Source organism: Myotis yumanensis, unplaced genomic scaffold (assembly GCF_028538775.1).
Source record: "Myotis yumanensis isolate MYYU_CA2020_CCGP unplaced genomic scaffold, mMyoYum1.0.hap1 SCAF_14, whole genome shotgun sequence".
In the NCBI taxonomy this organism is placed as follows: Eukaryota; Metazoa; Chordata; class Mammalia; order Chiroptera; family Vespertilionidae; genus Myotis; species Myotis yumanensis.
This window is the reverse complement of record NW_027223765.1, coordinates 44,593,023-44,609,917: the sequence shown is the minus strand read 5'-3', so window position 1 is coordinate 44,609,917 and position 16,895 is coordinate 44,593,023. Positions and strand designations below refer to the sequence as shown.

At 37.0% G+C, this 16,895-nt stretch overlaps 1 protein-coding gene across 26 annotated transcripts in view; it reads right to left on the bottom strand.

The window, feature by feature from the left end:
* The window catches only part of SLMAP (sarcolemma associated protein), a 169,763-nt gene that overhangs the window by 22,545 nt on the left and 130,323 nt on the right, over positions 1-16,895 (bottom strand). For all 26 annotated transcript variants that reach the window (XM_070390831.1, XM_070390842.1, XM_070390835.1 and 23 more), the window contains 2 exons: positions 8,373-8,453; positions 8,013-8,072 (listed from right to left, as the gene is read on the bottom strand). In XM_070390831.1, the coding sequence (XP_070246932.1) occupies positions 8,013-8,072; positions 8,373-8,453 (141 nt within the window). The remainder of the gene's footprint in view (positions 1-8,012; positions 8,073-8,372; positions 8,454-16,895) is intronic.

Genomic DNA, 16,895 nt, shown 5'->3' with positions numbered 1-16,895 from the left:
CCACCCAAGCTGTGTGCAGAGGCTTTTGCATATGAAAAGCCTGGCCCTTTCCAATCTGAAAATTACCTAAAAACTGCAGCTGGGTCAGAGAGACCCAGAATATCCAAAAGAAGGCCCAAGGCCCCACAGCAGCTTGCATTGCTTTACAGCTGGGCTTCATCTGGGCACCTCCAAACCCCAAACAAGGAAGAGGAATCTGCAGATCTCTCCATAGCTCCTGCTGGGTAGCCTCAGGCAGAGGCTAAATTAGCACCTCCTTAGAGATCCAAGAGCCAGTGTACCCAGTGCTCAGAGTGGGACCATCCAGATTACAACTCCTCAGATCCATAAGGGACACACTCAGGGGGCAGACTCAGTGAGCACCAAAGCCCCGTTGAAGCAAGTCTTGCCTCAGAAGGGTGTCTCCAGCACAGAAGTTCTCCCACTGCAGACACAGCTGATTCTCACAGCCAATTGGCCTGAAGGTCAATTCCTTCCAGTGATACCTACAACAATCAAGGCTTAAGTGCAACAAGACTGTGCACAAAGCCCACAAAGGGGTGCACCAAGAGTGTCCACCTCAGGTAATTGGGGAGGCTGAGCCACTAGGCCCTATAGGACACCTAGCACACAAAGCCACTCTATCAACACAGGGAAGCATAAAAAATGCAGAAACAAAGAAACAGGTCACAAGTGACAGAAATGGAGGAAAGCACACTACTGGATATAGAGTTCAAAACCACACCTATAAGGTTTTTCAAAAATTTTCTAGAAACCGCCAATAAATTTAGTGAGACCCTCAAGAAATCTAGCAAGACCCTTGAGGTTATGAAAAAGGACCAACTAGAAATTAAGCATACACTGACTGAAATAAAGAATATTATACAGAGATCCAACTGCAGACTAGAGGTTCGCAAGAATCAAGTCAAAGATTTGAAATACGAAGGAGCAAAAAACACCCAACCGGAAAAGAAAAAGGAAAAAAGAATCCAAAAATACGAAGATAGTGTAAGGAGCCTCTGGGACAACTTCAAGCGTACCAACATTCGAATTATAGGGGTGCCAGAAGAAGAGAGAGAGCAAGATATTGAAAACTTATTTGAAGAAATAACGACAGAAAACTTCCCCTACCTGGTGAAAGAAATAGACTTACAAGTCCAGGAAGCGCAGAGAACCCCAAACAAAAGGAATCCAAAGAGGACCACACCAAGATACATCATAATTAAAATGCCAAGAGCAAAAGACAAAGAGAGAATCTTAAAAGCAGCAAGAGAAAAACAGTTAGTTACCTACAAGGGAATACCCATACGACTGTCAGCTGATTTCTCAACAGAAACTATGCAGGCCAGAAGGGAGTGGCAAGAAATATTCAAAGTGATGAATAGCAAGAACCTACAACCAAGATTACTTTACCCAGCAAAGCTATCATTCAGAATTGAAGGTCAGATAAAGAGCTTCACAGATAAGAAAAAGCTAAAGGAGTTCATCACCATCAAACCAGTATTATATGAAATACTGAAAGGTATCCCTTAAGAAGAGGAGGAAGAAGAAAAAGGTAAAGATACAAATTATGAACAACAAATACACATCTATCAACAAGTGAATCTAAAAATCAAGTGAATAATCTGATGAACAGAATACACTGGTGAATATAATAGAATCAGGAGCATAGAAAGGGAGTGGACTGACTATTCTCGGGGGGTAAAGGGGTGTGGGGGGTGCGGGAAGAGACTGGACAAAAATCGTACAACTATTGATGAGGACAGTGGGGGGGGGGGGGGGCGGGTGGTAAGGGCAGAGTGTGGGGTGGGAACCGGGCGGAGGGGAGCCATCTGCCACCTGGGGAGCGGGCCTAAGCCAGCAGGTGGTTATCTCCCGAGGGGTCCCAGATTGTGAGAGGGCACAAGTTGGGCTGAGGTACACCCCCTCCCCCCCGCCCTCCCCCGCCAGTGCACAAATTTTTGTGCACCGGGCCTCTAGTATAAATATAAAATTCTAGAGTTTGATCATAGAAGTAGAGATATTGACTCCAAATCTTTACAAATTAAGTTTAATATAAACACAAATGACTATATTCAAACTAATCAAGTAGTCAATGTGTTGATCCTCTTTTCAGAAAACCAAGTGACAATTTAAAAGAAAAATTTTTTTTTTTTTTTTTTTGCCAAAGACAAATGAGCAAATCTTTTTTCTGCTACGGTTGATCAATGGCTCATTGTACTTCATAGGGTTCTGTGGGAAAATGCATTATTAGTTTATTATGGCTTGGGTCCACTGTCGTGGTACCTTACTTTTGTCACAGACTTTTTGTAACAATGTACTTCATAATCTTGGAAAAAGTCTTGTGATAAGTATCAGTTCAAAGTGTTTAGATGAAGATAAATGGAAGCCTTACTGAGCCAAATCTACTTTATTTAGCTGTGCAAGTCGGGTGGAAATAAATGTTTTTAGGATCTATGATAGCATGGAAAGAATAACAGATCTATTTTCCCTTTAACACAAATGCTTTATATTTAGAACTACCTGGTGTATAGTATAGGCCAAGGGCTAGCTTTTCTCAGACTAAGGGTAAATCCTATAAAGAGGTCCATACCACACAAAAACCCACTAAATGAACCAGCCTTGTCACTTGCAATACCTATATGATGTCCTAATTAAATTTCTTCAGAAGACTGGAGAGTTAACTTAAACCTTCCCTTTGCTCTAAACATGGATGAGATGCTATGAACATCTGATTTGGTAAAAGGCCAAATCAAAGTATTTTTTCCCAAGTTCTATTTTGCATATTTGCTGAAGGCTAATGTAGCCACAACATCTGTTAACTCGTCAATTGATAAAAGATCTGACTGAGGCAGTTGGCCAGGTGGGAGTATCCTTTTTTTATTAATAGCACTCCTCCCTTTGGAAGGTCTGGTAGTTGCAGGCTTAGTTGAGAACAACCTTTACAATGGAGAAAGACCATTTTTCTGTCGTGGGTATGTGCAGCCATATGAGATAGCTCTAGGCAGCAACCTCTTATTGTTGATTCTCACCCCTCTGCCATTCCTTCTGACCAGCTAGGCTCCTTCTTGATAACTGGATCTTTTATTGGCTCCTTTTCCTCCCCATTGTTCGTTCTTTCTCTGTAATTTCCCCTTGCTACGATGGTCCATCCCTATGCATAGAATTCCCAAAACATGGTTAGATATGCTCTCCAAAGTTTTCACCACGCCTAATTATACCCTGTCAACACTATCTTCCATAAGACCATAGCCTCTGCATGTGTCTTATCTCTCTGTATTTCTTAGGTCAATAAATGTCTCAGAAATAAATGACAATGACTCTCTAGTCCTAGTTTCTGTCTTGCACTTCTAAAGCATTTCTAATTCCTAGGATAACAATATGAAACAAGGACACCTTTAAATGTGAAAGGGAGCACTTGTAATAATTATGCTGGGACAACAGGCACACCAGGTCACCTTTCCTGTTCAACACGTGCCAAATTAGAACCATCACTTTCCCACCAGGATACCTCTTCTTCCAGAAATAATATCTGACTTTCATTTTTCTCTCAATATTCTGCTTCTCAGGCCTATGGATTTCAGATAATTACCAAAGAAAGAACAACAGAGGCCAATTTTGTTCTTTTGTTTAAATTTCCACAACAGTCACCCTAATTCAGACCGTCAATAATTACCTAAGCCTCCTTACCTCGAGCTTCTATCTATTCCAATTCATCCAACAAATCTCCCAAAAATACAGGTCTGAGCAAATTTCTGTGCTCAGAAGCCACTGAGTTTTGCCAAAATAATCACCCCAACTTAAAAAAACACTCAAATGATTATGTGAACAAACTTTAATTATACTGTACTTGTCAAAACCAACCCATATTATAAAGCTTGTAGTTTTTAATATTTTCTTTGAGAAGATATCTCTCTCTTCTTATAATCCTAACCACTTAAAATATATCTAAATATATTCTCCAAAAGTCAAGAACTAAAAACAAAAATAACTAATAATATTATCACACTGAAAATAATAAGTAATTCCGTAATATCAAGTATCCACTTAGTATTAAAAACGTCCCATTGTCTCAAATTTCTTTTGCAGTTGGATTGTTTGAATGATGATCCAAACAAGGTTCACACATTGCATTTAGTTGACACATCTCTTAAATCTCGAAATTTACTTGAAGAAACTGGGTCACTGTCCTACAGAATTTTCCACATTCTAATTTTGTTGTACGCACACCACATTATTTTGAATGTGCCCCTAATCTTTAACGACCTTCAAGTTGACCAGATTCAGGTTGTTTTTTAAATTATTGAACACGTCATATATAATATGATAGATATACTTTCAGGGTCATCTCAAATGATACTTATTCCATGAAGCTCAAACTGCCTTTCCTCCCCATCTTCCAAAATAAACAAAAAGAACCATAAAAAATCTGAACATTCTTACTCCCACTTTGACTCCTAATGGCAACATCAACAAAGAAGCAGTTTATCATCTGTAACTTTCCTATCACCTTTTGACTAGAACTTTCTCAAACTCCAAGGACAGTCTTACCAGACTTTGAAACCATGGCAGGCTCTGGCACAGTCCCTAAATAGACCACTTGTGTTCAATACTACTTGGACTAAATTCTAGTTTTCTTTTTATTGGTTTTTAGGGAAATGATTTCAAGCACATAAAAACCTGGGTTAAAGCCACATCTTCATTTCTCTTTCAAAAGTGGCATAAGTTGGTTAAGAATGATTTTTATTTCAGGACAAAGGTACTATTGCTATCATCCTTTTATTTACATCTTATGGTGAATTTTTCATCTACTTTAGCTTATTTTCTTAACCCTAGATAACTAAAATGAAAAGTAGCATACTATAATTCTAAGTAAAGATTGGCTATTTTTTTAAAAGGAAAAATAAAATTAAAAAATAATGGTTCCAGAAGTCGGGCATAGGGGTTCAGTGGGGAAAATAATGGGATTACTTAAATGTAACTCCTTTTTACAACTCTAAATGTTAACATTGTGGTCTAATAATTTACTCTTTATTTAGGAAAAAAAATCTGTCAGCCTACTGAACTTACACAGATTACCAAGCACAACCACACATAATCAAGCATAACCCAAATGTTTCTAGTAAGTGGTAGTGAATACATTATTTTTAAGAATTTATACAACTCTTACAAAAGAAAAAAAGCAATGGGAAAAACAACTATTTAGGGTCATGGTGACTTTCTTAGAAACACTTCTAAAATATGCCTGACTCTAAACTGGTTGATTTTTCTTTACATTTAATCAGTGACTGACTTAGTCTGTTCTTAAAATCAATCTGCAAAATCTTTCAATAGGTGTTGATAAAGATAGTACTTCATTAACAAGAATTGGCAATTATATAGAATGTAAGAGAAGTTGGGGGTTCTGTTTTTGTCACCTTAACTTAAAGCAGCGGTTCTCAACCTGTGGGTCGAGACCCCTTTGGTGGTCGAATGACCCTTTCACAGGGATCGCCTAAGACCATCCTGCATCTCAGATATTTACATTACGATTCATAACAGTAGCAACATTACAGTTATGAAGTAGCAACGAAAATAATTTTATGGTTGGGTCACAACATGAGGAACTGTATTTAAAGGGCCAGAAGGTTGAGAACCACTGACTTAAAGGAAGGTTAGGGAATTCTGACCCATCTTAACCAATGGCAACCCAAGCGATTACTAGCAGCATTAGTACACCCATCCTCCTTCTACATGCACCTTGCATTTTCCAGTCTCTTTCTCTCCCACAACTTTCCCTTTTATGAGTACTTGTACAGAAACGACTTAGCCTTACTGTGGTGCTCAAGGATTTAAAAAAAAAAATTTCCTTGACATGTGGCAAAGTAACAAACAGATATTATTATTAACTATTATTAAGTTCTAAGTGGCTTTATTATGTGATTTGTGAATTGGGCAGCATACCATCTAACAACTAGAAGGGCACGCTCTATTATTAATTTGAAAATATCCACCACCTGCTTTTCCCTAAAAGATAAAGTAGGAAATATTTATTTTAAACCTCACAATCTTATTCAATGAGTGAAAAGTTACTATTGAACAGACAAGTCTATTTTTATCAATTACTATCATTATTATAATCAGTGTCTTCATTATGGTACCAATCTTAACATGTTATATTCCTAACACCATGGCAAATACATTATTTAATTTAATCCTAACAATAACCTGATGAAGTTGGTTTTTCCCAGTCTGACAAATGAAAAAAAGTGAAGCACAGAGGTTAAGCAATTTGCCCAAGGACCTATCACAAATAAATAACAAAGCTGAGATTGAGCCCAGACCTCTTTGACTCTTAGCTTTTTGTCTAGAATGTTACTTTCCTAACACTCTTGTGGTTTTATAATTTTGATGTAAGAGGTCTTTTATTAATTCATTCAACAAATATGTAAATTTTACTGAACTTCTGGCAAGAGGATAAAAATAAAATTTAGAACAGACTGACATAAAATTACAAAAGTACTAATAACAAGTTGAATGTAATTAATATAATCATAAATGCTACTTATAAATCAATCTGAACTTGGCTGCTAAAAAGATTTCTGGGAGATTTCTATAGTAAAAAAGACCACAAGAACAGCTAATTTGTATGATAGTTTTTCATTACTCATTCACCTTTTCTCTTGTTTTCCTATGTTCCCACAAAGGCCCAGGGGTTCTGACATGTTTTCAGTAACAATTTTTTATATAATAACAATACTGTATTTCTGCAAAGAATCAGAAATATTCCAAGATAAAATTTCTGGATTCTGAAAAAATTAATGTAGATTTATTATTTACAATACTAGAAAGAAATCATGCCTTTTTAACATCAAAGGTGACCTGCTGGAAACTATGCTCATATTTGAAGACAAGTTGGCAATTCGTTGCCTGGGCCAGTAATCTTAGGACTTTCCTTGGTAATGGAATTCAATCAAAGGTGGCTCAAAAAGCCATGTGAGTGAGCTTTAATATCCACGTGGAAGAAAAAAGAAGGCCAGGATGTTCAGACTAAGGAACTCTAAGAGAATCTAAGTAATCTCTTTGTTAGCCACCCTCAATCCCCATCATTGCACCACCAGGCCAGCAGAAGAGTCATGCAGGGTGAAATTAAGGTTTCTATAAATAATCCAAAGCTCAGGGTCTGGACTGGAAGATCCCTTAATAGCCCAGCCAGAGCATAAGTATTTTTACCAAAAAAAAAAAAAAGAAACTTCCATAGGCTGCTTCTGCTGCTGATTTCAGAGAACTGCCCGGTGTTAGTCCATTGCTACCAACATGTTTAACCAACTGGTCTGAACTCACATCTCAATTTTCCTTGTGTACACTAAGGCAATATAAGAGTCTAAATGCTGATAACCACAGATTTATAAATAAGCCAACCCAAGGCACTTCATTTTAAAAACACTTAAATGTTGATTTATTGCCTATCCATTTCATTTTAAACAAGTAAATATCAATAAATAAATATACTTCTTATTTAGAAGTGAAACAAATGAAAAAATTTATTACAAGCATTGCTTACTTTACCCCCACCCGAAATTTATAGAAGTGTCCTAAGAACCTGGGTATCTTTACTGGAGAAGAGAATGATGAGAAAATTAGGACACTTATAACTGCTATAATATGATAATAGAGCAAACAGGTGGTTTTCCCCAAGGAAGTTAATATTTTCACCTTTTACTAATTTATGTTAAAAGCAGCAATGAGTTTCTATCAGAGGTACCGAGGTAAACATACAAAAAATTGTTGCATATCATATTTTATCACTTCCTGCTTTTCCCTTCATAATCTAGACTGATAAACATTATTTTACAATTTAAATATTTTTGTTTGAAGCATTGACACCAACACCAACGTTTTTAATTTTAGTTCCTGCTACTTTACAGAACCTATCTTACATAATCTTTTAACTAAAACTGAAAATCTCACATTATACATGGAATTGATTTGTGGCAAAGGGTATGTAAATCTGATGCCCTGGTTTAAAATGTTATAAAAACATGTTAAAGTACCTTTTAATAGGGACACTTTAGCAAGCGGTTCATTTAGGTCTTGCTCATCCATTTGGGCGTCTACAGAGGGAAAAAAGATAATTATAAACAGTAGTCAACTCTATCAGCAAGCTGTTACTATTAAAATAAATAACCGAAATTTATACTTATATTGTATTTGAATAGTTGAAATTTATATAGCTATTTTATTTGGATAGTTTTATCCATATATTCAGGATTCAAGAAAATGACTTGGTAAATGAAAGCACTGCTTTTCCCTCAAACACAAACTTTGAAATCTCCACCCACATTAACCTGCATATCTAAACTGCTTGGTAATAATAACATCTGCAAATTAGTAAACATTAGGTTAAAACTCACCTGTAGCGTCGTCACTACTTTTTTCTTTGCTTGGACTCAGAGTATCTGATAAATCAGATTCCTTTGCTCTTGCTTGGTTTTCTACCAAAAAGGAAAAAAAAGCAGAATCTCATTATAATTAAATAGCTTCTATCAATAAAACTACTTCAGGCTATGCGTGCTCTAAATCTACTGTTATGCAAAATACTTTTAAAATGAACTCAGGTCACTAATCTCTTACTTCTTCACCACTCTAGTCCAAAATGGAATGCTGGTTATTACACGTAGCTCATATTAAATTATAATGTGGAGCATGTCTGTTGTGCAGAGGGCTGGGGCTTTTGTTCAAGGCTGTCCACTGGCCAACTGGAAACAAAAATGAAGCAAGCTTTGCTAAAGTATTTAGAAAACTGCAACAAATATAACAAAACTCTCAGGAAAATGTGGACATTTTATGAAGATGATGAAAGAAAATGGTTCTATTACATAAAAAACACTAGTTTGTCTTAGTAATATTTATACTTATAACAAAAGTAAAATAATTATTTGTTATAAAGGTAAAACTTAAGACAGTAAAATTAACAGCCTTTAACTTATTTTAATTTTTTGAAAGCATCTTTATTTTATTTATTTATTTTGTTAATCCTCAACCGAGGATATTTTTTCCATTGATTTTTTTTTTTTTTCTTAAGAGAGACTGGAAGGAAGGGAGGGAGGGGAAAAGAGAGAGAGAAACATCAATGTGAGAGATGTCAATTGACACATCAATTGGTTGCCTCCGTACACATCCTGACTGGAGCTGGGGACTGAACCTGCAACCCAGGTACATGCCCTTGACCAGGAACTGAATCTGTGACCCTTAGGTGCTTGGGTTTATGTCCTAACCATTGAACACCACTGGCCAAGGCAAGAGCCTTTTATATCTAAAGAAAATATAACTGTACCTGAACCACATTGAGAAAAAAACTTTTTAAAAAGTTTTGTATTTTCAAGTAGTGTGCTGCCTGATTCAATAAAGATATCCTAGGTATAGTTTTCAATGAAGTGCTCTCAAAAATCCTAACTGTAACTCCAACAATTAATTAAAGGTGACTGGGAATTAATTAGGCCCTAGTTTCTCATCTAAAATACACATCTGTGGATACTATGATATGCATTATGATACTATTTACAGAGATGGTTATTTCTCTAATCATAATTCTTTAGCATCTCCCTGTTCTCCATAAGCCAATTAGCCATAACCTTGTCCCTGCATTAATTCCCACATGAGCTCTTTTTCAATTAGGCCAGCCTCTTAGAGAGCCAATGCATGTCAGCTCATTATGACCTGCAATTCTTTGCTTAAGTTGAATTCCCCTAAACTCAACGACCATTCTCTCTACTTGTCCTATTCATTCTGTAAGATACAGCTTAAGCCCCATCACCTCTGAGGAAGTCTTCATATCTATCTCCAGGATGCCGCTCCTTTATACTGCATCTTCTTTATTGTATCATGTTTTTGAAATTAATTATGTTCTATTTCATGCCATTCTGTGTTTGTACATATATATTATTTCCTTAGTGAGATTATAAATTCCCTAAGTATATGATTATTTTTTATTATGTTATACATTTGTATTGTTTGTGGCGATAATGTATCAAAACTTAAATGCACATATCTACTTTTCGTACTTTCCCTAAAGAAAAAATAAACTACATATAGTATCTATAAAAATGTTCACTGCAGCACTGTTTATTATGAAATGGAAAATATTCAAGATATATTGAGCCCGGATGGTGTGGCTCAGTGATTGGGCATCGACCTATGAAACAGGAGGTCACGGCTCGATTTCCGATCAGGGCACATACCCCGTTTGCAGGCTCAATCCCCAGTAGGGGCGTGCAGGAGGCAGCCAATCAATGATTATCTCTTATCATTGATGTTTCTATTTCTTGCTTCTTCTCCATTCCTCTCTGAAGTCAATAAAAATATTTTTTAAAAAAAAGATATATTGAGTACTATTAAGCAAAAATAAAATCTGTTAAAGAACAGTATTTATAATATGACCCCATTAAAATTGAAAACAGCTATACAACTAGCTGTGAAATTCTTTTGTATATATTTATTCAAATGTAGAAGGACCTACAATAGAGATACCAATAGTTACTCTGGAAACAGGGATATGGTAGACATTTACTTTCTAATTTCACAGTCATAAATTATTTGAAAAATTATAGTGAATATATACTGTCTTATAATCAACTAAATTAAGGCATATTTTCCATTTTGAAAACAGTCAGAAATCTATCTAAAATCATTACTGTCAAAATTAAATATAATATTAAAATATAACTTGTAATGGCTATTCCATTTAAGAACACCCCTAGAATTTGTGGCTTAACTTGTAAAAAGGATGATGGATTACAAAAAGCCTTTGCTTCTTTTCTAACTGTCTTTTCTAGTCAAAGGTTGACTACTGAGAGACGGAACTGAGATTAGAAGTGAAGTCACTGACCATGAAGATCCATGGGCATCCAATCTGTTCTGGTGCATTCATAACGTGCTATAATCAGACATTTCCAAATGTCCTAGTTTTGATCACAAAGTTGTAGTCTCAAATAAGGTAGCTAGTACACCTAATCTATATACATACAAAAGGAACCACTCTGGGTAACAGAAAGGAAAACAGAAAAATGACTCTCTTCTGATTTTTATATTCTTGGCAATTTTATGATCAAGGTATTGAGGTAAAACCAAGAGGGATATATTTTCAAAAGCATTCTTCTGGTTTAGAAAGAACATTTGTTTTATATTTAGAGTATTATCCAGGAAGGTAAAATTGCCTTAAAAGTTGGTCCAACCTTTTCATTAAGGTCTTACTAGAAAATAAGCTCCATGAAGGCAGGGATTTTTTTCAGTTTTGTTAATTGTTATAAACCCCCCCACCCTACCGCATAGAACAGTGCACAGTTCATAGTAGTTGCTTTTTAAAAAAGGATGACTGAAGGCACAAATCTACTGTAAATAAAAAAGCAAAGTAGATTTTTTATTTAGTCAACTCATGATCCACCATATTTATGTACTGATATTACAGTTACTAGAGGCCTGGTGCATGAAATTCATGCACGAGTAGGGTCCCTACACCTGGCCGGCGATCAGGGCTGATCGGGGCCTTCCTTTGTTCCACGCTGCCCCTGGTGGTCAGCGCACGTCATAGCGAGTGGTCGAACTCCCGGTCGGTCGAACTCCGGAGGGGACAATTTGCATCTATTAGCCTTTTTTATTATATAGGATTATATAAAGGCAAACTAAGTCTATTTAAGAATGAAGCACTATGCCCTAACCGGTTTGGCTCAGTGGATAGAGCGTCGGCCTGTGGACTGAAGGGTCCCAGGTTCGATTCCGGTCAAGGGCATGTACCTTGGTTTCGGGCACATCCCCAATGGAGGGTGTGAAGGAGGCAGCTAATCGATGTCTCTCATTGATGTTTCTAACTCTCTATCCCTCTCCCTTCCTCTCTGTAAGAAATCAATAATAATAATAAAAAAGAATGAAGCACAAGACACAACAAATAACTGGTAAAGTCTCTACCCCTATTCTTCAGCTATGAAGCAGCACCCAACTTTCTAGTATAAAAAGTCATTAGTAACCAATGTCATCCCAATCAATTTAAAAATTTTTTAAAAAGTCATTACTAGATGCTGAAACCGGTTTGGCTCAGTGGATAGAGCGTCGGCCTGCGGACTGAAAGGTCCCAGGTTCGATTCCGGTCAAGAGCATGTACCTTGGTTGCGGGCACATCCCCAGTAGGAGGTGTGCAGGAGGCAGCTGATCGATGTTTCTCTCTCATCGATGTTTCTAACTCTCTATCTCTCTCCCTTCCTCTCTGTAAAAAATCAATAAAATATATTTTTAAAAAAATGCTATTCCTCTAAAAAAAAAAAGTCATTACTAGAGGAGAATCGAAGATGGCGGCATAGGTAAACACCGGAGACTGCTGCCACAAACAACCACTTCAAAAATACAACTAAAAGACGGAACGGACATCAACCAGAACCACAGGAAGGCTGGCTGAGGAGAGACTCTTCAACTAGAAGGAAAAACAACAGCATTACGAGGCTCAGAAGAGGCGCAGTGTGGAAAATTTAAAGGTATGGTGGTGCGCGCGCAAAGCGGGCTGGTGGCTGAGGGCGCGGTTGTCGTTTTCAATCAGGAGGGAGTCTCAGACTCTGGGCTACAGATCCGGGTGAGTCTCTAGGGACCCAGACTCAAACGGGAGAAGCGGGGCTGTCTGGCTACGGTCCCTCCGAGGTTTGCAGCGGTTGCTGGGACAGAGAGGCGGAGCCCCTGGGGACGGACTGAGAGCAGCCATAGCTGCTCCCTCCACCCGCCCTGTTGAGCCCGCCCTGCCCAAGCCCTGGGCAGAGCCATTTGCCGGATTGCCTCAGGCAAAGGCTAGATTAGCACCTCCCCAGAGGACAGAAGTTTTCCCACAGCTGATTCTCACAGCCAGTCTGCCTGGTGGTCAAATCCCTCTAGTATTAACTACAACAATTAAGGCTTAACTAGAACAAGACTGTGCACAAAGACCACAAGGGGGTGCACCAAGAAAGCATAAAAGATGCGGAGACAAAAAAACATGACAGAAATGGAGGATATGGAGCTAAAAATCGCAATTTTGAGGGCTTGCAATAAACTTGAGCAGAGCCTCACGAAAACTAATGAGACCCTCGATGCTACGATAAAGAAATTAGAAAGTAAGCATACACGGACTGAAATAAAGAATATTATACCCAATAGCGGACCAGAGGAGCGCAAGAATCAAACCAAAGTTTTGAAAGCAAAAAACACCCAACTGGAAAAGCAAAATGAAAAAAGAATCCTAAAGTGTGAAGATAGTGTAAGGAGCCTCTGGGACAGCTTCAAGCGGACTAATATCAGAATAATAGGAGTGCCAGAAGATGAGAGACAGCAAGATATTGAAAACCTATTTGAAGAATTAATGGCAGAAAACTTCCCCCACCTGGTGAAAGAAATGGACTTACAGGTCCAAGAAGCACAGAGAACCCCAAACAAAAGGAATCCAAAGAGGACCACACCAAGACACATCATCATTAAAATGCCAAGAGCAAAAGACAGAGAGAGAATCTTAAAAGCAGCAAGAGAAAGAGACTCAATTACCTACAAGGGAATACCCATACGACTGTCAGCTGATTTCTCAACAGAAACTTTGCAGGCCAGAAGGGAATGGCAAGAAATATTCAAAGTGATGAATACCAAGAACCTACAACCAAGAGTACTTTATCCAGCAAAGCTATCATTCAGAATTGAAGGTCAGATAAAGAGCTTCACAGACAAGGAAAAGCTAAAGGAGTTCATCACCACTAAACCAGTATTATATGAAATGCTGAACGGTATCCTTTAAGAAGTGGAAGAAGAAAAAGGTAAAGATACAAATTGTGAACAACAAACATGCATCTATCAACAAGTGAATCTAAAAATCAAGTGAATAAATAATCTGATGTACAGAATGAACTGGTGATTATAATGAATCAGGGACATAGAAAGGGAATGGACAGACTATTCTTGGGGGGGAAAGGGGAATGGGAGATGCAGGAAGAGACTGGACAAAAATCGTGCACCTATGGATGAGGACAGTGGGTGGGGAGTGAGGGTGGAGGGTGGGGCGGGAACTGGAAGGAGGGGAGTTATGGGCGGGGGGCGGGGGGGGAGAGGAACAAATGTAATCTGAACAATAAAGATTTAATTTAAAAAATAAAAAAAATAAAAAAATAAAAAGTCATTACTAGTTCATTTTCTCTGCAGTATTTAATCATTAAGATACATACCAATAGTATACAGAAGGAAATAAAAATATAGCTACCAACATCAATACCAAGACTATTCCCAAACTGGGAAATCTACAACAAGGTGACTATTTTCACTGTATCTTTCAATAGACATAACAATGGATGGGCAAAACAAACATATGGGCCATAGACCACTTTGTATACCATTAGAACCAGGAAATAGAGCAAGGTTAAGGATCAGGATAAGAAGGAAAAGGAGAGATGCCAGGCTGGTGTGGCTCAGTGGTTGAATGTCTACTCATGAGCCAGGAAGTCAGGGTTCAATTCCCTGTCAGGACACATGCCCAAGTTGTAGGCTCAAAACCCAGTAGGGAGTGTGCAAGAGGCAGCAAATCAATGATTCTCTCTCATGATTGATGTTTCTATCCCTCTCTCCATCTCCCTTTCTCTGTAATCAACAAAAACATATAAAAAAAAAAAAAAAAGGAAAAAGAGAACTAACATTTGTGTGAATACCAGTGTGGTGCTTCCTGCTTTATAAGCAATGGTTCATTAAATTCCCACAAAACCCTGCAAGTTAAATATTGCCAATCCCTGTTTACAAATGAGGAAACTGAGATTTAAAGAACTAAAGTAAGTTATCTGATGGCATATAGCTAGCGGTAGAACTTGAAGTTCAATCCAGCTGTCTAACTACTATTTTCTTACTACTTTCACCCCTAAAGCAACTGTAAACACACACTAACTGCAAGTTGAGTAAGGGCTTAAACAAAAAGCATATGCAGCCAATGATTACATTTTGCATCAGGTAAAATACTAAGATTGCACAGCTGATAACTGGCAATTTCTAGCAACTGATACTTTCAATGCAGAAAATTCCCCTAAAAACATTACCAATAAAACAAAAATAACACAATTTGGCCAGATGCAAAAGAAAATACTTTACAGCCAGATATAAAATATTTAAAATGTAACTTATTTCAGCCATCTAGTTTGTTACAAGTATTACCTCTGCATGTTTACTGTGAGAAGTACTAGTAAAATGCTGATAGGAGACAAAAAATATCTCTGGGTATATAACATTTGTATCTGTATTATTATTTTTAAAGGGTGTATTCTATTCTCTTGCATGAATTTATCTGCTATAATTTATTAATGGACACCTATGTTTTTCTCTTTTTGCTTTTTAAAACAACACTAAAACAGGCCCTGGCCATGTAGCTAAGTTGGTTAGAGTGTTGTCTCAATACGCCAAGGTTGTGGAATTTATCTCTGGTCAGGGCACATACAAGAATCACCCAATGAATGCATAGATAAGTGGAACAACAAATTGATCTCTCTCTGTCTCCCTCTCAAAACAAAAATCTATTAAAACAAAAACAAGCACAAAACAAAACCAAAAAAGTAACACTAAAATACCCTTGCACATTTGATGTTTTACTTAAGATAAAAAGGCCAGAAGTAAAACTGCTAGATAAAAAAGCATGCTCTTTAGCCCTGGCTGGTTTGGCTCAGTGGATAGAACATCGGCCTGTGGACTGGTTCAATTCCGGTCAAGGGCACAAGCCCGGGTTGCAGGCTCGATCCCCAGTAGGGGGTGTGCAGGAGGCAGCTAATCAATGATTCTCTCTCATCATTGATGTTTCTATCTCTCTCTCCCTCTCCCTTCTTCTCTGAAATCAATAAAAAAATACTTAAAAAATAAATAAAAATTAAAAAGCATGCTCTTTAAAATGTTCAATACGTATTTTACAGCCAAATTTCAAAAGGAAATCAGTAAGATTGCACAAATTTCTTTCAAAAATGACATCACATAATTTTGAGCAAATATAGTTTAATTCAGAATGCATTAAAAAGAAGCATCAAGATACTTTTCTTAATTAAAGAGGCATTCATTTTTCCACCGAAGGCTCTACTTCTACTTCAAAGTGTTGCTTATTCAACCAACTAATCTGAATAGATATTTAGGTGATGAAGTACAAGCTATTTTAAAGTCTGTTCTCATCTCACTTTAATAAGATGAAATAAATTGCCATATGTACTAAAAATAGTTCACGTTCTGAAACTCAATGCCTGCTTGCCAGACAATATTAGTGATGCATACTCTATGCATTCTTTCCCCAAATATGGCATCTGCCATGCACAAAATTCAGAATGGAAGCCACCAGATATTTGAAATAACACTATCCTTTAAAATATTTTTAAAAGCCAAATAAATCCAATTATTTTCACTAAGTAGAATATACTGAAATTGAGTATTCCAAACTTTTATCACTCGTTGTTTTAAATGACCAAAATAATTGGGAATGTAGCTTTAGATTTTAAACTGGTATGTTCTGAAAGAAGTCGTAGAATAACAAGAAGCATATCCCATAAAATTTGCCCAATTTCCCTATGCACAAAAGTGACTTGACACTATGATGCTTTAAAACTCACTTTTCTCCTCTAAGTCTGACAACTGTATCAGAAAAGAATGAACAGAATAAACTACTTCAGGCAATTATAGGACTATTCATGATAAAATATAAGAAGATTCTACATATTCACTTTTGTTTAAATCAAATTGAGATACCAAAAATGAAGAAAATATTATCATAAGAAATGTTAAAGGTATAATATCCTCCCAAATGGAACTGCAAACATTTTTTACCTGTTGTTTCAAATAAGATTTACATTGTATTTGATTAAAAGTTTGAGATCAAAGCTGAAGTGAAAGAGATAGCAACAAATCTTTAACAGCTAAAGAAACCTATT